Source organism: Schistocerca piceifrons, chromosome 11 (genome assembly GCF_021461385.2).
Source record: "Schistocerca piceifrons isolate TAMUIC-IGC-003096 chromosome 11, iqSchPice1.1, whole genome shotgun sequence".
In the NCBI taxonomy this organism is placed as follows: domain Eukaryota; kingdom Metazoa; phylum Arthropoda; class Insecta; order Orthoptera; family Acrididae; genus Schistocerca; species Schistocerca piceifrons.
This window is the reverse complement of record NC_060148.1, coordinates 25715688-25738692: the sequence shown is the minus strand read 5'-3', so window position 1 is coordinate 25738692 and position 23005 is coordinate 25715688. Positions and strand designations below refer to the sequence as shown.

General features: G+C 43.5%; 1 protein-coding gene across 1 annotated transcript in view; it reads right to left on the bottom strand.

The window, feature by feature from the left end:
- Positions 1 to 23005, bottom strand: part of LOC124720151 (probable cationic amino acid transporter) — a 444710-nt gene that overhangs the window by 51752 nt on the left and 369953 nt on the right. The window contains exons 9-10 of the mRNA XM_047245457.1: positions 4640 to 4756; positions 4545 to 4606 (exon numbers count right to left, since the gene is read on the bottom strand). Coding sequence (XP_047101413.1) covers positions 4545 to 4606; positions 4640 to 4756 — 179 coding nt within the window. The remainder of the gene's footprint in view (positions 1 to 4544; positions 4607 to 4639; positions 4757 to 23005) is intronic.

Sequence of the window (23005 nt, the reverse complement as noted above, 5' to 3'; positions counted from 1 at the left end):
TTTGAACCAATGAACATTTCTGAACAATTGAACGGAACACATCAATTTCGAGAAGACGTGACTCAACATATTACCAGCGGGGCGCAGAAGGCCTCTGATCAATTACCCACAAAAAAATAATAAATAAATAAAATAAAATCAATAAATATCAAACAAAAAAAAAAAAAAAATGAATGTATGTATGTCTGCCCTCTGTGTGTTCCCAAACATTTCATCCGATTGCGATGAAATTTTGGTGATTTGTTCTCCGTACGCCCACGAAGGTTCCTAGCCGAAAAAAAAGAAATAAGACGCTTTCTTGAGGAGATATGACGTCATAAACAATGAGATGTTACCGCGCGGGAAAATACCCAGATTTATGCATCCACTATTTCAGAATGAGAGCACTTAGCGACTAGCAACAAACGTTACATACAATTTCGAACGTTTACGAAAATTTTTCTCGCTGACACCCCCCACAAAATAATGAAAGGATAAAAGGTTGTCGCTTACTACATTTTCTCAGTACATACCGTAAATCTGCCGCAGTAGGCATGACGTTTTAATGTATTATTTCGCCACTATCTAATCACAACATATTTCGCATACAGTATCCACATATATCAGTAAACGCGCCGGCAAATTTATGTCTCTTTACGACATATAATTCGGGAGATATGACGTGTTAAACATCGAGATGCGTGAAAAAGAGCCGCGTCAGGCATGACGTTTTGTTCTATTATTTCTTCACTACTAACACTATTCGCAACACGTTTCGCAAACGTGTTAAAAAAGTATATAAAACCACGGGGGTTGTTGGCCAGTCCCGAGATGGGCCAGCAACTGCCTCTTCACTCATTTTGATAATGTTTAGCACAAGTGCACAATAAAAACACGCAGAACAGTACAGCGCAAAACAATAACGAAGCAGACGACAATGGCTACCTTGTACAACACAGTCAGCTACTTAATGTTGGCAGCAGTCGAAACTGCGTGCCTACCGAAGCCTCCCAACGTTTACCGACTTCTGCCGATTCAGGACTAGGGAGAGGTCTGCCATGTAAAAGTTTACACACTGTAGGCGGCAGTAGGATCTTTCTGCGGTGAGCTTAAAATGCCATAAATTTTTTCAGTAGTGTTCCTCGAAAAAAAAAAAAAATAACGTCGCCTTCCCTTCCGGGATTCACATTTGAGTTCGCAAACCATCTCTGTAAAACTAGTGTGATGTTCGAAATCACGGGTGACAAATTTAGCAACCCATCTCGGAACTGCTTCGATGTCTTCCTTTAATACAACCAGGTGCAGATCCCAGTGTAGCATTACATGAGTAGGTCAAATATAGTCAGATCTACTTTGCGTCACGTGAGTGTAGGGGGGTCGAAATAAGCAGTGACCATAGACGTCATATCAACTTGAGTTTTTGTTTCATACATGTAATTCATTTATAAATTTTATTGATTATTTGCACAGTAAAGAATTTAATTATGTTCAACATTTAATAGATAATGAGTTTTAATTAGACAGATATAAATATGTTTTGGCATAGCAAATCACCTTGCTGCATCAGGCATGATCATAGAGTAAAAATATCTCTGGAGTGAGCATTGCGTCCTGCGCATGTTGTCAACATTAAACTGGAATTGTCACGTGATCTAGGGACGACGTCGATTGTTCAACGCCAATTCACGTCCGCCATCAGGTAACGTCACGTATCGTCACATAACACCAAAACATTCTACAATACCTTTCGAATGGAGGCATTCGCACAGGTCGTCAACGGAACGTCACGTCATTTCACGGTACGTCAAGGTTTCTTGGGAAGAACATTTTAACGGTACCAGTCTGTTAACATCTTAAGTTAACCTATTTTCACCGCGCTCATTCTCCTTATAAAAGTGGCTTTTGTACTGTTGTATCTTCATAATCTTTATTTTATAATAGCGCTTTGTTTTAGAGACAAATTGGAGATGTTCCAGGACGACTGGGATATTTTTTCCACTCTCTTACACAACCGAGGTCGTATATCTGAAGGCGAAAAGTTATTTAGGTTTTATGATAACACAACAGCGCTGACGCCCACAATGTATATGTATAAGAACATAAGTAGGCGAAGCAAATTCCACCGTATGCCATTTGAAGCAAAAAAGTCAGCTTTAATGAAGGAATAAAATACAGTTGTTTATGACGTTATTATTTACGTAAGAAAAAACATAATGGGTAAGTTTAACAGGCTTCACTAATTCGTTTGAAGCTTTCTTTGATGTGTACGAATATACATATATTCCCTAGCAAATAATTGTCGATGTTTTGAAACGTTGTCTCACTTCTCAGTAATTTAGCAAACATAATGGATCAAGAACATAGGTTATAAAGGTTGCTTCGGCCATTGACCAATTTTGTCGTTGTTAGCTGCCCACTTCTGATACTACAACATTTTATGCATTTTAGGGATGGTGACTCAAAACCCTAATTTCGTTGTTCAGTACTGTGTTAAGCGACTTGACGAGATGTGACATGAAAGACATTGTAAATACATGCTAACGTGAAGCTTCTGTGACGTCATGTTCGTTCATTTTGCTCTTCAAAGCTAAGAGCCCAATTTATTTCAAATGTCAGACGTAAACTGCTATGGTGCCTGCAAACGTCTATACTAAATCCACAGCACTTACGAAGGGAATCTGTCTTTATTAGCGATATGACAACATTCAAAATTTATAGGACAAATGTCGGACAAATCTACGGCGTTCCGAGATCACGTGACCATCGTGGCAACGTATGTTGACAACACAAAATCTGTTCTGCGCATGTGAATGCTCACTCCAGAGATATTTCTACTCTATGGGCATGATACGTTTTCTCTTTGTTAAGAACAAAAACTTCTGTATTGCTCGAGTGCGCGATCACATAGTCGTCGAGTGCGGATCTGCTGTAACTTTCATGAATGGGCATAGAATTGTTAATTTACAACCCACAGTTGATTTAAAGATTATTCTAGGGAACCACGGCCCGACTTTGGTGCAAACAAATCGCGCGCGAATTGTCAAATATCGGCGCAGAGTTTAAGATACGCGGCTGGATATCGGGCGTTATCGTCGCGTGTGTGATTCAGTAACATTAACCGCAATTTACGGACATCAGCTTGATAATAACTATCAAAGACGTATAAGAGCGGCATAGTAATCGTCTTGATACTTAAAGCAAGCGAGAAGCGATTTACGGTCGGGATACGACAAATAGTAATCATTGCATAGTCAGCTTGTTGATACGTTGCTTAGTAACTCACAAACTGACAGTGATAGAATTATTGAAACGATCTTTGAAGTATTAATGACCACTACACACACATCAGAAACTAATTGCTCTCACTGTCAGTGACTTCTGGATTGGATGAGTTCTTTTGTTTTAAATTTTTGCTAACTGGTATTAATAAACTTCTTTCGAGGTTGAAACTTCATCAATAGTGTCGTGCTCATTCAGTTTAGTAGAGCGATAGATAGTACTAGCTATGCTACTATTTCTAGTTTTAAAAGAAAAGAGAGCACATACTTGTTTTTTTCTTTCGAGAAATGTTCGCACTTCAGTCGTCAGTCTTCTCAAACCAGACGCACGAGTGACGCTCCCTCACAGCACCATGATATCGTGAACCACGACGCACGTGTGCCCCCTTCTCACTACATTCTGCATTGAAAACCCTGAGATATAGCCGCGGTACGAAGAAGGAAGAAAGAAGAGGAAAGATCAGCGAAAGAAACGGAGCAAAGAGAGAAGGGGGAGGTCACACCAGGCACTTGAGCAGTACTCAAGAACAGGTCTCACCAGCGTCCTACATCCGGTCTCCTTTACAAATGAATCACGCTTCTCTAAAATGCTCCCAAGAAACTGAATTCGGCCATTCGCCTTACCTACCATAGTTCTCGCACGCTCATTACATTTAACATCACTTTGCAACGTTACGCCCAGATATTTAAACTACATGACTGCGTCAAGCGGGACATTTCTAATTCTGTACTCGATCATTGTGGGTTTGTTTCTCCTCCTTTGCAGTTTCATTTATGGCGACAATGCTTCTCGCTTTACAGTGTATCTTTCTTCCTAGGCACATTATTAAGTCTATTAAGAAGAAATGTGAATAGCACTAGTGACATTCTCAGATGGTTGAAATAACGTCTCAGATCTTCCAGAGTAATCTGTTTCATCAAGATCGTGGAGCAACTGAAGTGACTGTTTTTTATCCAATCTAGAGCAGAAACATGTCTTTCTTATGCACAGTGATTTCAAGCAGAGAAGCATTATCTGTGCCCCTACTCTTGGAGCGGCCAAGACATTCACTACAGAGACGACTCCAGCACTCGCGAAATGACGAAACTGCAGTGAACGTTGGTGTCGCCGTGTCTACAGCCGTACACAAAACCAGTTTCACGAAATTGGTCCCATGAAACCAGTTTCGCGAAATTGGTTCCAATAAAACCAGTTTCGCGAAATTGGTTCCATGAAACCAGTGTCGCGAAATAGGTTTCACGAAGCATGTGTCGTGAAACTGGTTCCACGGTACGAGTGTCGCCCACCTGCGGGTGACGCGGCGCACCATGACGCGCTGGTGGTGGGCGCCGTGGTGCGAGAGGGGCGGCTGCCCCACCACGCCGACGCCGCCCATGCCGACGCCGGGCGCCGCCACGCCCACGCCCGCCCCCAGAGTCGTGGCGCCGCCGACGCCGCCTCCGCTGCCTCCCAGCGCCGCTCGCAGCTGGTCCGGCTGCAGCTGGTTTCCGTACAGCACCTGCCACATAGACGCACAATCGCCTCGTCATACAGCCAGCGCTACGGGGCGGCAGTTGTAAAGTTTCAGTTACCAGTTACTCTGTTTTGTAAGAATGCAGAGTTTGGCGGCGGTAACATTGAATAAGATGATGATGATGATGATGATGATGATGACGACGACGTCATTCTCAATGCAGAGAAGTCTTCTGAAGTAAGAGTGATTTCAGGTGTGCCGTAGGACTGTTGCTATTCACAATATATATATATATATAAATGACCTTGTGGATAACATCGGAAGTTCACTGAGGCTTTTTGCGGATGATGCTGTAGTATATCGAGAGGTTGTAACAATGGAAAATTGTACTGAAATGCAGAAGGATCTGCAACGAATTGACACATGGTGCAGGGAATGGCAATTGAATCTCAATGTAGCCAAGTGTAATGTGCTGCGAATACATAGGAAGAAAATGGCTCTGAGCACTATGGGACTTAACTGCTATGGCCATCAGTCCCCTATAACTTAGAACTACTTAAGCCTAACTAACCTAAGGACATCACACAACACCCAGTCATCACGAGGCACAAAAAATACCTGACCCCACCAGGAATCGAACCCAGGAACCCGGGCGCGGGAAGCGAGAACGCTACGTCAAGACCACGAGCTGCGGACACATAGGAAGAAAGATCCTTTATCATTTAGCTACAACATAGCAGGTCAGCAACTGGAAGCAGTTAATTCCATAAATTATCTGGGAGTAGGCATTAGGAGTGATCTAAAATGGAATGACCATATAAAATTAATCGTTGGTAAAGCAGATGCCAGAATGAGATTCACTGGAAGAATCCTAAGGAAATGCAATCCGAAAACAAAGGGAGTAGGTTACAGTAGACTTGTTCGCCCACTGCTCGGATACTGCTCACCGGTGTGGGATCCATACCAGATAAGGTTGATAGAAGAGATAGACAAGATCCAACGGAGAGCAGCGCGCTTCGTTACAGCATCATTTAGTAATCGCGAAAGCGTTACGGAGATGATAGATAAACTCCAGTGGAAGACTCTGCAGGAGAGACGCTCAGTAGCTCGGTACGGGCTTTTGTCAAAGTTTCGAGAACATACCTTCACCGAGAAGTCAAGCAGTACATTGCTGCCCCCTATGTATATATCGCGAAGAGACCATGAGGATAAAGTCCACGCAGAGCCCACACAGAGGCATACCGACAATCTTTCTTTCCACGAACAATACGAGACTGGAATAGAAGGGAGAACCGATAGAGGTACTCAGGGTACCCTCCGCCACACACCGTCAGGTGGCTTGCGGAGTGTGGACGTAGATGTAGACGATTGGACTGTGAGGCGCTAAACTGCACGGTCATCAGCACCCGTACAAAATCCCAATTTTTACACAGTCCAATTTTTTTTCACAGTACAACCGAGCCATTGTCACGAAAGATGATAATGAAATGATGGAGACAAACTAACACCCAGTCCCCAGGCAGAGAAAATCCCCAAACCAGCCGGGAATCGAACCCGGGACCTCGTGATCCAGAGGCAGGAACGCTAGCCACTGGACCACGAACTGTGGACTGAATAAGACGTTCTTGGGCTCTCACTAACCTTAACTGGTTAAAATGCCTTCGCTCAAACACGCTTTGGGCATTGTCGAGTGGAATGGCTGCTGATGTGTTGTTGGTATCAGAAGTGTACACATTCCGCTGTTGACCTAACCATGATTGCCTGTTAGCCAGGCAGGCAAGCCACCCCACATTATCAGCAGAAAGGAGAGGTTGATTTACTCCCGTCGAAGCCAGGTTCTGCCCAACCCAAGCAGGCTACAGGACTTTTGCTTTCCTGCTCGTCTTCCCACAGTGCTATGCTATGCAGCAGTTTATTGTGTCTGCACCCATTGTAGTATTATGAATAGATTCCGGAAGTTGATGAAAAGTCTTTTTTAAATCCAAGTACCACAAGACGAGGTTCAGTGTAATATATATTCATTTTGGGTCATTGTAGTCCAGAAAATGGTGGATTTTGTATGTCCTCTTTTTTCTTTTTCAGTATTCGAGGGTGGTTTGAAAAGTTCTGGGAACAGAATAAAAAAAAAGTACTTACATCACTGAAACTTTTTCTAGTTTTCAATGTAGTCTCCATGTAGATTAATGCTCTTGGTTCAACGATCTTCCAGTACCTTGATTCCATCTCAAAAATGAGTTTCCTCCAGGCCTGCAAAATGTTTGTCAACTCAAGCTATCAATTCTTTGTTTGAAGTGAGTGTTCGTCCAGCGAGAAAAATTTTCAGTTTTGGGAAGAGATGGAAGTCTGACGGAGCCATATCAGGTGAATAAACCGGGTGTGGCAACAGTTCATACCTTAGTTCGTGTAATTTTGCCATGGCGACGGCACATGTGTGCGGGCGTGCATTGTCTTGATGGAAGATGAGTTTCTTCCTTGCTAAACCTGGCTTTTTTTCGAGTATGTTTTGTAGCAATTTGTCCAGGAGGTTAGCATAGTATTCTCCGGTAATGGTCTGCCCAGTGGGGAGATAATCTACAAACAGAATCCCCTTCGCATCCCAGAACACTAATACCATGAGCTATTCCGCCAAAGGAGTTGTCTTTGTTTTCTTTGCTGGCAGAGAATCAGCATGTATCGACTGCTTTGACTGTTGTTTTGTCTCTGGAGTATAGTAGTTCATGCAGGTTTCGTCTGTGGTCACAAACCGGCGCAACAAATCTTGTTTGTATCTCCTAAAACGGGCCAAATATTGTTCCGATACGTCCATTCTCGTGCGTTTTTGATCCAGCGTGAAGAGTTGCGGTACCCATCTTGCAGATAATTTTTCTATTTCTAATTCTTCAGTTAAAATGTAATATACCCTTTCAGATGACATCTGGCAAGCTTGAGCAATTTCACGCACTTACAATCGGCGATCTTCCATAACCATTTTGTGCAGTTTTGCAATGATTTCTGTAGTAGTGACACATCCTGGACGACCACTGCGCAGATCAATGTCTAAGCTCTCCCGATCAAATTTAAATTCATTGGTCCACTTGGCAACAGTTGAATATGAAGGAGCAGAGTCCCCCAGTGTATTCTGGAAATCGGCATGAATGTCCTTTGCTTTCATACCTTTCTTTACGAAGTATGTAATCAATTGTAAGGTGTCAGGCAAATCCAACACCTTCCATGAAAACCCTGACATGATAAGCAAATCCGGCAGTATGTCACATAGCTCCGAATAAATCCTGACATTAAATTAACCAAAGTAATACAATCAACGAGTGAGCAAATGGAATACCACAGACTAACACAAGAATGCCTAAATGCATGTCATACCTTCCCACCGTGAGACAGACGCAGTTCCGAGGGGAGAAACGGGAACAGAAGCCGAGAGCAGAACCGTGTTAGGCTAGGAGGCCCTACGATAAGGGACGGACACCCACGTCGCCAGCTGACCGCCAGGACCACCCCCCAGCCCATGTTAGAAGATAGAGCCCTCCAGAAGAACAGTACAGATCTTACGATAACACTAAAAGGGCCACACCAGCTGCAAGTTTTAGCGTGAGACTATACGCGTCTCTGCTAGGTTGCAAACGTTAAAAACATTGCCCCACCACGGCTGATTGGTCAGTTGAAAACACAGCGAGATAGCTTTTTTTAAACCAACTTCGGTAAATTGTAGTAAGGAGAAGTTAGGAGAGAGTTGCTTCCGAGACGGCGAGCTGTATGGAGCCGCGCGTGCCCGCCGCCCCCTGACGCTGCCTAACCAACGACAAGGTAATGAACGCACGCGATGCCGTATAACAGCGCATAAAGCTTCACTCAGAACTGCAGAAGTCTCATCTGTTACACTCCCTTTTTACGTAATACTAGTGTCGATCGTCAATTAAATCTCATGGTATTCACATTTGCTACGTGAAGTAAAGATCTGAAACGCGATGTTTTTTATGTTATATAGTTATTGAGAAGCCACATCAGCCACTGTAATTTACGACAAAATAGATAAGTAATTAAAGATAATTGAGGGTCACAGCAGACCATTTTGATAGTTTTCTTTTTTATGAAACTTAACTTAAATCTAGATTATAGATGTGATATGGCATAGGTCATACTTTGATCCATTGTAGAACTTGGAAACCCATTCAGGGAATATTCGTTCACATTTTTGTTGAACACAGTTGGTTTTTATCATCCTGTATTAAAACATTTCCTTTTATCAATAGTGCAATTTATAAACGATGTGCGACTGCTACGGTCGCAAGTTCGAATCCTGCCTCGGGCATGGATGTGTGTGATGTCCTTAGGTTAGTTAGGTTTAAGTAGTTCTAAGTTCTAGGGGACTGATGACCACAGCAGTTGAGTCCCATAGTGCTCAGAGCCATTTGAACCATTTATAAACGATGTTTTGTGAGTAGAAAAAAATTTCCAATGGTAAACGTAACTGCTTTTTCGACGTTATTTTAGCAGCTAACTAAAAATAGGAAAGCCTTGAACCCCTTCCACTAAATTTAGTTAGTATTGAGATTCTTTTACAGGGAGTGCAGTGGAGCTGACGCTGAAATCATTAAGTATTTGATTATATCATCGCTAGTCTCACTGAACTCTTCTGAACTCTACATGTCATGTGTGGTCTGTCGTCTCCTTACCAGCAGCAGGTCCCAGGTTCAAACTAAACAATTCCCTAAAAAACACGCTCAGAGCGTCGTTGCGCGAAAGTGGTAGGGAGACACGACTTAGAACAAACAGACACCACGCAGAATGTTAGACACTGCTCGAATCTCGATTTTTTTCCATCTTCGCAAATCACAACGCGGGAACAACAACAGAGTCACGTCACCGCCACAGCTGCCTCCCAAGAGCACTGACGCGGCACGTGTTTACAGGCAACAGTCCAATGAATTTCACGTGGGCAACTCGTAGCGCTACCGCTGACCTCTCGCGGTGATTCCGAGAACTCTTCAAACCACCCTCGTATTTCTGTCTTATTTATTTATTTCGATATGAATGGATTTCTCTGTAACTTCTCTCACTTTCGACTGGTACTAGCTATCATCAGGTCACGTGCTTTCTATAATGAGCAAAAAAAAACTTTCAAAGTCGAGATCCTTTGCACCTAAGAATCTGAACATGACTATTGTACTGCAATACTTTTAAAGTAAGGTTTTTGAACTCTAATTTCTGTAACCTTCGTGGGTTCCACCCACATACGAGGTGCGACAATAATGAGACTGATGTGAACAAAAAAGTTGCTTACCGTTTTAGCCAAGTTTGGTGTTGTCTCCTACAAAGTAGTTCCCTTCTGATTGCACACACTTTTTCCAGCGCTTCTGCCATTGATGGTAACATTTCTGGAACTCATCTTCTATAATATCCTTCAAGACCCACGTCACAGCTTTTTGGACACCTTGTGTCGTTTAAAAATGGTGTCCCTTGACCGCCGTTTTGACTCTTGGAAATAGAAAAAAGTCGCACGGAGCGATATCTGGTGAATAAGGTGGCTGTGGTAGTACTGAAATTTGTTTTGAGGTTAAAAATTGCTGTACTGACAGAGCAGTATGGGATGGCGCATTATTGTGATGCAGAATCCAATTATCAGCAATGTTGGCACGGGCACGAAGAACTCTTTTACGAAATCTTTCTAAAATCTCTTTCTAGTAATATTGGTTAGCTGTTTGTCCAGGAGGCACCCACTATTTATGGACAATTCCGTTGGAATCAAAGAAGCACACAAGCATGCATTTCACTTTTGACTTTGACATGCGAGCTTTTTTTGGTCTGGGTGAACTCTTTGAGCACCATTGCGAACTTTGGCGTTTTGTCTCTGGATCGTACTGAAAAAACGAACTTTCATCACCCGTGATAACACAGCTCAACAATTCTGGATTGATTTCTGTTCTAACAGATCAGCTGCCACATTTTTTCGTGTTTCTTGCTGTTGTGGTGTGAGATTTTTGGGGACAATTTTTGCACAAATCTTTCTCATACCAAGATCTTCAGTCATTATTAGACAAACCGTTTCTCGAATGATGTTCAGTTCTTCTGCAATTATCTTCACGGATAATCTTCGATCAAATAGAACGAGTTCACACACCCTGGCCAAGTTAACATCAGTGCATGAGGTTGATGGTCGTCCACTGCGGTCTTCATCTTCAACATTGGTTCTGCCTTCACTAAACATTTTACGCCAATGAAAAACTTGAGCTCTTGACATAACCTCCTCCCCAAAAGCCTTCTGAAGCTTACTGTAAGTTGTCGTCGCGTTTTCACTCAATGTAACGCAAAAAGAAATGGCACACCTCTTCGCAATACTATGCGGTTCCATTTCCTTGACGAGAGACACAAACACGTGTTAACTTATTACAGCACAACTCACGACTGAGCAGTTGCATCGATGTGCCGCTTGGACTAGAAGCAGCTTATAGACCGAGGTCAAAGATATTGTGCCTACGCAAGCCTGCAGGGCTGCCACATCTTGCAAAGAAAGTCAGTCTCATTACACCATTGTCGCATCTCATATTATTCCAGGTATACCAATTCCAACCAGTTTTTCCAGAATGTGCACTATCTGTTTTCTGAATTGATTCGAAGTTACTAAAATAGTTCATTCTAAACTACCCAATTACATCTTATCAAACAAGAAGTTCATTTTTTTCATATTATGCTAATGTAAGAGGTACATATCCGAAAGAAGGAGCTTTTCTTTCATACTAAGATTATGTTGCATTCCCTGAGAATGTCGTTTTTACTGAGCAAACTGTTTTTCCTTTTTCAGTCAATGCCTGCACTAAACTTAGAAAGTCTATGTACTGGTAAATAGCCTTAAGTTATTAGCAAACATTTTCACACACTTGTCAACCATTACAGCCTTGTCCTCCCTCAAAATATTTATAGATTGAGGAAGTTGCTGATCAAATTTACAAACATTTCGTAACATACTCGGGGTTCCCAAAGCATTGCAAGGCAACTATCAAATTATTTGAAACTGTCTCATACAAAATGCGACAACTTTTCCCATGTTCGACTTGGGCTCTGTTTCGTGAATGGTATATATTCCCAAATCCTTAATTTCTCCTCAACCTCCTTTAAGTTTGGTTTCTTAATTTTGCTGCTCCTGTAGTTACATACATGGGCTGCAGTGAAACTTCCTGCACAAATACATGGCTAATCTCTACTAACACCGGAGTGACAGCACAACCTGTTGTGTGATTCAGCAGGCGGAACACGTCCCTTGAACCTTTCGTGGCTAGTGGAAACCCAAGTTGGCCTGCTTTAACCACTGTAAAGTAGTTTCCATTCCGGTAGGTTGAGCTGGTTTAATGGTTGTGGCACAGTGATACGGGCAGGCATGCTGGAAGGGGAATTTGTACGCCTCTGGCTGATATGGCCTTATGTACTTTAACTGCTGGCTGTGATGTCACTGGTACTCACAGCATCGCCACATATGTGCGCAGGTTGACTCCCAGACAGACAGTCCACAGCTTGTGGTCTCGCGGTAGCATTCTCGCTTCCCGGGTTCGATTCCCGGCGGGGTCAGGGATTTTCACCTGCCTCGAGATGACTGGGTGTTTGTGTTGTCCTCATCATTTCATCATCATTCGTGCAAGTGGAAGAATGGACTGCGAAAATGTTGGCAATTTGTACAGGTGCTCATAACCGCACAGTTGTCTGACAGACAGACAGGCAAACAACAAAGTTATTTGATAAGGGTTCTGTTTTACCAGTTGCGGTAGAGAATCCTAAAAATCTCCAACAACACCATCAAAAAAGATGGCGGCCTGCATCTCAGCACGGAGTGGCATTATGCGATCACGAAGTTGATGCGGGAGCATCAGACATGGGGTCAACATACATACATAGGGGTGCTGTGAGAATGGGCCTCACAAGAAATAAGGGCTCTGCAACAAACTGGAGACATTACACTAGTGGCCTTGTCTACCGTATACAGGGTGTTACAAAAAGGTGCGGCCAAACTTTCAGGAAACAAAGAAAGAAAATATGTTATGTGGACGTGTGTCCGGAAACGCTTACTTTCCATGTTACAGCTCGTTTTATTACTTTTCTTCAAATCACATTAATCATGGAATGGAAACACACAGCAACAGAACGTACCAGCGTGACTTCAAACACTTTGTTACAGGAAATGTTCAAAATGTCCTCCGTTAGCGAGGATACGTGCATCCACCATCCGTCGCACGGAATCCCTGATGCGCTGATGCAGCCCTGGAGAATGCCATATTGTATCACAGCCGTCCACAATACGAGTCTCTACATTTGGTACCGGGGTTGCGTAGACAAGAGCTTTCAAATGCCCCCATAAATGAAAGTCAAGAGGGTTGAGGTCAGGAGAGCGTGGAGGCCACGGAATTGGTCCGCCTCTACCAATCCGTCAGTCACCGAATCTGTTGTTGAGAAGCGTACGAACACTTCGACTGAAATGTGCAGGAGCTCCATCGTGCATGAACCACATGTTGTGTCGTACTTGTAAAGGCACATGTTCTAGCAGCACAGGTAGAGTATCCCGTATGAAATCATGATAACGTGCTCCATTGAGCGTAGGTGGAAGAACATGGGGCCCAATCGAGACATCACCAACAATGCCTGCCCAAACGTTCACAGAAAATCTGTGTTGATGACGTGATTGCACAATTGCGTGCGGATTCTCGTCAGCCCACACATGTTGATTGTGAAAATTTACAATTTGATCACGTTGGAATGAAGCCTCATCCGTAAAGAGAACATTTGCACCTAACTAACCTAGTGACATCACACACATCCGTGCCCGAGGCAGAATTCGAACGTGCGACCGTAGCGGTCGCGCGGTTCCAGACTGAAGCGCCTAGAACCGCTCAGCCACAAAGGCCGGCGACTACAGGGAACTATGGAGACAAAGAATGGGGCAGAAAAGGCTACCTAGAACATCCTTAGAATGGTCAGAATCTGGAAGAAGACCAGTTGGAAGACCACAAACAAGATGAAGAGACCAGGTGAAGGACGATATGAACCTAGAGGACTGCAAAGGGAGAAGATGCTAAATGATGGACTGTGAGAGAAAGGAGGCTTGGCTCAGTTTATGACATGCATAAGCAGAAGCGTTTCAGGAAGAATAAGAGGAAGAATAGCAAATGTTAAATCATACGCATTTATACAGATTTTAATGCAGGTGCATTTAGCAATTAATGTATCAAGAAAATTACAAATGTTATATATTCTTAATTACCTGTGTAAACAGTGAAACAATTTTCATACCATGACACTTTGAGTCGACGAATCATCGTAAGTATTGTCAGAAATCACTCCCATGAACTATGGCGTCTAAGGGATGGCAGTTATCTCCGAAACAAGAGGTTTTCGGTTATGCTGGCTTTTCAGCGCCAGTTTAAATTGACTATTAAAACCGCTCAAAATAACCGGTATCTTAAATAACTGATTTTCGGTTTTCCTGTAATAAACGTAGAAGTTGAACAAAGATGGAAGAATTTTGACTCTCGCAGTTACAAGGTAGATACATTCCAAATATAAAATTAAACACGCAAATAAAACCATTTGCTGCTTTTCTGGAAAAGTGATCAGTGGCTGAACACTACAAAAAAAAAAAAAAAAATCCACAGTATTCTGCTATTGATTCTGCACTCATGCTCATACATTAAGGATAATGCTGATACACGGTGAAACAGCGCTCAGGTGGGCGGTTTGCGGGTTTAAATCACCTCGGGGTCTGACCGTGCGGTGCATTTGACCTGCGGTCGTCGCACGGTGGCGCTGGCAGCAGTCCACATACGCAGAGGTGTGTTGGTGCATGTCAGAGTACGGTGCAGCCAGTAAGTGTGCAGACATTTTCAGACGTGCTAATGGTGACTGTGTGCTGAAAATGGCTCAAAGAACACATATTGATGACGTTATGAGGGGTAGGATACTAGGGCGACTGGAGGCTGGTCAAACACAGCAGGTCGTAGCACGGGCCCTCCGTGTGCTACAAAGTGTGATCTCAAGATTACGGCAACGATTCCAGCAGACAGGAAACGTGTCCAGGCGCTACAGTACGGGACGTCCACAGTGTACAGCACCGCAAGAAGACCGACATCTCACCATCAGTGCCCGCAGACGGCCACGGAGTACTGCAGGTAGCCTCGCTCGGGACCTTACCGCAGCCACTGGAACAGTTGTCTCCAGACACACAGTCTACAGACGACTGAACAGACTGGAGACCTGGAAGGTGCATTCCACTGACCCCTGGTCACAGGAGAGCCCGTAAAACCTGGTGTCAAGAACACAGTACATGGTCATTGGAACAGTGGTCCCAGGCTATGTTAACAGACGAGTCCAGGTATACTCTGAACAGTGATTCTCGCCGGGTTTTCATCTGGCGTGAACCAGGAACCACATACCAACCTCTTAATGTCCTTGAAAGGGACCTGTATGGAGGTCGTGGTTTGATGGTGTGGGGTGGGATTATGATTGGTGCACGTACACCCTTGCATGTCTTTGACAGAGGAACTGTAACAGGTCAGGTGTATCGGGACGTCATTTTGCACCAGTATGTCCGCCTCTTCAGGGGTGCAGTGGGTCCCACCTTGCTCCTGATGGATGATAACGCATGGTCCTACCGAGTGCCATCGTGGAGGAGTACCTTGAAACAGAAGATATCGGGCTAATGGGGTGGCCTGCCTGTTCTCCAGACCTAAACCCCATCGAGCACGTCTGGGATGCTCTCGGTCGACGTATCGCTGCACGTCTTCAAACCCCTAGGACACTTCAGGAGCTCCGACAGGCTCTGGTGCAAGAATGGGAGGCTATACCCCAGCAGCTGCTCGACCACCTGGTCCAGAGTATGCCAACCCGTTGAGCGGCCTGTGTACGTGTGCACGGTGGTCATATCCCATATAAATGTCGGGGTACATGCGCAGGAAACAGTGGCGTTTCGTAGCACACGAGTTTCGGGACGGTTTTCTCAACTTATCACCAATACCGTGGACCTACAGGTCTGTGTTGTGTGTGTTCCCTATGTGCCTATACTATTAGCGCCAGTTTTGTGTAGTGCCACGTTGTGTGGCACCCGCCACATTCTGCAATTATCCTTAATTTATGAGCATGAGTGTAATTTTTTTGAAACTCTGTTCAAAAGTCATGTGGTAATCAGAGATCGTACTACTATTTGGCCATTACGAATAGTCAGTGTTAAAGGGTGAAAACTGTGGTTGTAGAATATTTTTCATGGGAATTTCTCCGTTTTCGAGGACTATAAACAGATAAATGCATATTATGTAGGCACAGAGAGTAGATCAGATACTTTCTATTTTTATTGTGTATTATGAATGAATTGTTGTTAAATTTTCAATTTATTACTGTTACCACAATTTCCTTCCTCTTTTATCGTTTCATAGAAATGGTAGACAATTCTTTAATCCTTTAAAGTAAATGAAGGATTGTACTTCACTGTTGTGCCACTTCGTAAAAATATTTCGAGACTAGGGTTGGTGCCACTCTGCAATCCAATGGATGTCCGGCGACGAGAGCGCGAAACTGCCGAATGGACCAGGAGGTGGCCATGTGTTGCACACTGCACATATACAGGTGGAAAAAAAATTGTGTCACGAACTTTGATTTTTATCCATACTGGATGAGAGGCCGTGGTTGTGGATGTCAGTGTTAAAAAAAATATATCGGCTCAGCCACTTGTTTATAGTGTGAAACAGTAAGATTGACGCGTTCCGGAAGTCAAGCTCCCATCATCAGAATAATAAAAAGTAAAAGAACATGTTAAAACTCGCTAAAATGGAACATGCACCAGGCACAATAAAACTGATAATAAAATTAAAACACCCTTGTTGCAGCCGTGTCTTGGCTCTGAGCACTATGGGACTCAACTGCTGAGGTCATTAGTCCCCTAGAACTTAGAACTAGTTAAACCTAACTAACCTAAGGACATCACAAACATCCATGCCCTAGGCAGGATTCGAACCTGCGACCGTAGCGGTCTTGCGGTTCCAGACTGCAGCGCCTTTAACCGCACGGCCACTTCGGCCGGCCGGCCGTGTCTTCCAAGGTGCATCTCCACATAGTCGTCAAAATACAAAAAACTCTAAAATGATGTCGCCTATGATGTTCAACATCTAACCACATGGCTCTCTCCTCTATCGTCGTACACTACGGTCGCAGGTTCGAATCCTGCCTCGGGCATGGATGTTTGTGATGTCCTTAGGTTAGTTAGGTTTAACTAGTTCTAAGTTCTAGGGGACTAATGACCTCAGCAGTTGAGTCCCATAGTGCTCAGAGCCATTTGAACCATTTTTTCTATCGTCGTAAACCGCCCGTGCGTCTTCGTCGATACCACACACCACGTAGCCAAACACGACACTGAAACGCGGGTGAGCTCACGCGCAAGTAAACAAGGAAGTCACAGATGTCTATACAAACAGATACGTATACATGTTCCAAGGACCTCATAAAATGATCGTATCCTGCCAATTGCTAAAAATGTAGTTACTAAAAGAAACCAGTGAAATGTTTGAAAAAATTATTTGTATCACCAGTTAGCTGTCCATTCAGTGTGTTCTGATTATCCATGCTATGTATCGTAATTTCCAGCTGTTGTAGTAGATCCAGCTTTTTGCCTTTGTCCTGTCTATGTAAAATTACGAGATCCTGATCTATTCCCAACATGGGGTGTCCCGTTTCCCAAATATGCGTGGCTACAGCTGACTTTTCGAAATTATTAAACCGGAAAGCATCGCTATGTTTAAAGTACGTTATGTATACGTTATCTGTTTGTATAGACATCTCTGTGACTTCCTTGTTTACTTGCCCGTGAGCTGACTCGCGTTTCAGTGCCGTGTTTGGCTACGTGGTGTGTGATATCAACGAAGACGCACGGGCGGTTTACGACGATAGAGGAGAGAGCCATGTGGTTAGATGTTGAACACCATAGGCGACACCATTTTAGAGTTTTTTTATATTTTGACGGCTATGTGGAGATGCACCTTGGAAGACACGGCTGTAACAAGGGAAGCAGCCACGGTGTTTTAATTTTATTATCAGTTTTATTGTGCCTGGTGCATGTTCCATTTTAGCGAGTTTTAACAGGTTCTTTTACTTTTTATTATTCTCACGATGGAAGCTTGACTTCCGAAACGCGTAAATCTTAGTGTTTTACACTATAAACAAGTGGTCGAGCCGATATATTTTTTAACATTGTGTCACGAAATGTTAACCCTGGATAGCCGTTGCCAGTAGGAATCAAAATTACTAATGTTGTGTACGTCGACGACAAACCATTTTTAAACTACGGAAACTTGGCACCACGCGCTCTGACTGGCTGTGGGATTGCCCTGTTGCCGTTTGTCGGTTGACGGGCAGAGCTATGGTTGACGGTTCACGCACACAAACGTCGCTCGCCCTTCACTGCCCCAATGTATTACACACACGTATACGTCTTGCTGTTTGTCTCCACCACACGTCAGAGGCATTCAAACGTAAGCTTCGCTTCTTCGGAGCACACACACGTCACCTGCGATTTAGTCATACAGTAAGCATAGCGGCACTGTATTCCTGTGAAGAACAACGAGACATATGGCAACAGGAACATTAATGTCTCAGCAATGCTGTACCAGTTGTTATGGCATCTTTTTGTTGCTCGTTTCTATCGGCGTTGTTAATAAAATAGCTCATTTTTTATAATAACGCAATATTTCAAACCGACGCAAAAAGGGAGTGACTCCCTTTGTGACAAAGTTTGAATTCAAAATGAAAACTTTTAGCATTGTTGCTTTGGCTAATTGATATTTCGGTTTTCATACTAGGTTGTAAGAGGTCCATGATTAAGGAATTTGTTGCTAGCGCACTCGAGCACATGCAATTTCGATCGATTGCTCCATGGAGGTAAGAATAGAGGGAGACCCCGTGGAGTCACAGCTGCGAAGCTATGTGAAGGCGAGGGTAGCCTTCTCAATCCGACCAAAACATTGCTGCTGTAAGCTTATGTGCATAGGCTTGTCGCTCGCTTTTGGAAGGATTTTGCGCTATTATGGTGACTTGTGTGGTGTTCGGATGTACGAACCGTTCTGATTGTGATGCGAAATCGAAGGGAATAACATTTCGTGTGTACGTTGTCTCGTTAAGTGTGATTTTACAACTTCATTGTGAATGAACGTGTGCTACATCGGTACTTGTACTATAGCGTGTTTTTCTCCTGTATGATTTTAGATTTCCTAAAAATGAAAGTCGGAAAGCTCTGTGGGAGAATGCCGTGAGGAGGAAGAATTGGCGTGCGTCTAAATGGAGCACTATATGTTCTCAGCATTTCCGAGAAGAGGACATAGACCGAACTTCCCTTTCAAAAGTAAGGCTCCGAGAAAATGCTGTACCATCAGTTTTCCCTACACACCCAAAACATTTGCAAAAGGTATGTTAATTCAAAGAATTAAATTCTTAGTTTTCAAGTTCACGTTTCAGTATAATACATACGTATCGTCGATAATCCAAGTGTTGAGTAACTCACTTTGTCTTCATCATGTACCAAATTAAAAGCTAACACTACATTAACTGGCATAAAGTATAGGCCCAAACAGGACACTGTGTAGATTTGCCATTCTATGTACCGTATTTCAGTAAATATTGGTGGTAATGAACAGTGTTCTCCAGCAGTGTAACGTAACTGAAATGTCCCAGTACGTATTACAAACAAGATGTATTTATGGGGCTTTGGAGGGAGGGTATAGCTAACTTAGTTTTCAGTTTGTATTATTTAGTTTGTGATACACGATTATTAGTGAATTAACAAAATTGTATCGTTTACATTGAAGGCTAGCTATTCGTAATATTACATTAAAAACTATTTTTAATCAGAAGAAACGCGGAATTTCGCCTTTAAGAGATTTTATTTTAAACAAAAACTTTGAAACAACCAATCTGATGACGTTACATGCGTATATGGTGCAATTAGCGACTGTAATAGACGCAGCGCTATAGCACACTGGCAATGTTTTGGTCAGAGTGTCATGGCGGCGAGCCACGCCCCCATGGCTTCAAAACGTAGTACGGCTGGGATACGTAGCGCCATCTCCCCTTATTCTTACCTCCATGGATTGCTCACGCGCTGCCTGCGATATGTAAGCTATAAGAGAATCTCAGACCAAAGAGCAGTGTTGGCTGCAGTAGGGACTGTGTGTCAGTAGGAGTAAGTAGTTGGTAGCAGTCTGGTGTATCGAGTTGGCTGGGCCGGTCGTGGAAAGCGATGGCGGAGCCTGAGCGTTGTAGTATAAGGTGAAAGCAGCCTCGCGCATATGTACTATTGTTATATCAAGTCCCATGTAAATGTTTAAAAAGATCTCTTAATAATAATATTTTTTATAAAAATTAACTTTTGACAATCATTCATCTCAATTTAAAGAATTTAGTAATTCCTCCAATCCATGGTCATCCCGATTATTGTAAAGAAAAATCAGTTGTTTCCTTTTATACATGACAAATCTATCGGCCAGCATCGCACTGGGCTGTGCCAGAAAAATTTCATATAGGAGCAGATATATACGCGTTATCCGGCGACTTCATTGAGGTAAGAATTTTCATTTTTTATTCAGAATGATCTTTCAGGGCCATGACGCAGCGCTGCTGACGTCCAAAATTTACCAGTTTAAATTCACAGTCAATTATTGAAAGGTTATAAGTGAGTCACATTTTTATTATTCCTCGGTTACGGAATAATAAACTGTTGGAAGGTTACGCTGAATGTGAATGAAATAAATAATTATATTGTTTTTACTGTTGGGAGGTTACGGAATTTTTTTTGTGAGGAGGTTATACTGAATGCCAATGATTTATTTTTATTTCATTTTACTGTTGGGAGGTTACAAGGTTATTAGTAAAACATAAATGCCTGCCGCAACAGAGAGCAGATAAATACCCCAAAATACCGGTTATTCAGAACTAAAATACCGGTGTCGGTTTTAACCAGTAGGTGTTTCTCATTCGTACGGCGTCTCCTTGAGGAAGTAACGGTGGGGCTGCGAATAAAGTACAGTCGGCCGCGTCTTCGTGATCCAAAATTTGGAGCAGACTGTAGTGCAGCCGTGATTTCATACATCGTACGCGTAAATAGCAACAGTATTCATTTGGTGTTTAGGTCTGCAAAAGGCCAGATTTGAGAGAATCTCCGTAAGAGTGTGGACAGGTTATCTTAACGCCGCTATCGCTAGCTGCGATGGGCAGTTGCATTTCGTAACAGCTAGAGCTGTTACAAATGCATCACACTTTGCCAGAGACGCGATAGTCTCACTGAGTGCACGGTAGACGGACTGCAGATCGCCTCACGAATTAAGAGGAACCATCCCAGCATTTGCCTGCAGCGATTTAGGGTAATCGCGGGGAACCTAAATGTGGGTGGCCGGAGGGGGTTTCGAACCGTCGTCCTCCCGAATGTGAGTCCAGTGTGCTGACCACTGCGCCACACAGGTCACACCAATATTCAAGATAGGAAACAGGAGTAACCCATTGAATTACAGACCCGTATCACTGATCTCAATTTGCAGTAGGATTTTGGACACTGTACTCGAACATTATCAGTCACCTTGAAGAAAATGACTTATTGATACATAACCAACACCGATTCAGAAAATATCATAGTTAGCTCTTTATTCTCATGAAGTGCTGTCGACAAGGGATCCCAGATCGATTCCATTTTCCTAGATTTCCAGAAGGCTCTTGATACCGTTCCTCACGAGCGACTATTAATCAAATTGCGTGCGTTTGGAGTATCGTCTCAGTTGTGTGACTGGATTCGTGATTTCCTCTCAGAGATGTCACAGTTCGCAGTGATAGACGGTAAATCATCGAGTAGAACAGAAGTGATATCTGGCGTTCCTCTAGGTAGTGTCGTAGGCCCTCTGCTGTTACTGATTTATATAAATGATCTAGGTGATAATCTGAGCAGCTCCCTTAGATTGTTTGCAGATGATGCTGTAATTTACCGTGTAGTAAAATGATCACGCGATCAATTCCAATTACAAAATGATCTAGAGAGAATTTCTGTACGGTGCGAAAAGTGCAAATTGGCACTAAACAAAGAAAAGTGCGAGGTCATCCACATGGGTACTAAAAGAAATGCGATAAATTTTGGGTATACGATACATCGCACAAATCTAAGGGCTGTCAATTCGACTAAATACGTGGGAAATACAATTACGACCAACTTAAATTGGAAAGACCACATAGATAATATTGTGGGGAAAGCAAAACAAAGACTGCGCTTTGTTGGAGAACAGTTAGAAGATGCGACAAACCCACTAAAGAGACAGCCTACATTACACTTGTCCGTCCTCTGCTGGACTATTGCTCCGCGGTGTGGGATCCTTCAAAAAATTGTTAAAATGGCTCTGAGCACTATGGGACTTAATATCTGAGGTCATCACACACCTAAGGAGATCACACACATCAATGCCCGAGGGAGGATTCGAACCAGCGACCATAGCAGCAGCGCGGTTCCGGACTGAAGTGCCTAGAACCGCTCGACCACAACGGTCGGCGTGGGATCCTTACCAGGTAGTATTGACGGAGGACGCGGAAAAAGTGCAAAGAAGGGCAGCCCGTTTCGTGTTATCGCGCAATAGGGGCAAGAATGTCACTGATATGATACGCGAGTTGGGGTGGCAGTCACTGAAACAAAGGCGGTTTTCTTTGCGGCGAGATGTATTTACGAAATTTCAATCACCAACTTTCTTTTCCAAAGGCGAAAATATTTTGTTGACACCCACCTATGTACGGAGAAAAGATCATCATAATAAAATAAGAGAAATCAGAGCTCGAACGGAAAGATTTAGGTGTTCCTTTTTCCCACGCGCCATTCGAGAGTGGAATGGTAGAGAAGTAGTATGAAAACGGTTCGATGAACCCTCTGCCAGGCACTTAAGTGTGAATTGCAGAGTAACCATGTAGATGTAGACGTAGACATCGATCGGTCTTTACTTTGGTAGGGACGAGAGCTGAGTGGTTGTATTGTATGTAAACCGGAGAGGCTCCGTCCCCGCCGCAGCCGCACTGGTCTACAGCGCCACGACGACTACCGCAGTCCACTTCACCCCTCCGCCGCCCCACACCGAACCCAGGGTTATTGTGCGGTTCGGCCCCCGGTGGACCCCCCAGGGAACGTCTCACACACTCTCGGATAGAGTAATGGTGGTGTACGCGTACTGGAGAACTTGTTCGCGCAGCAATCGCCGACATAGTGTAGTTGAGGCGGAATAAGGGGAACGAGCCCACATTCGCCGAGGCAGATGGCAA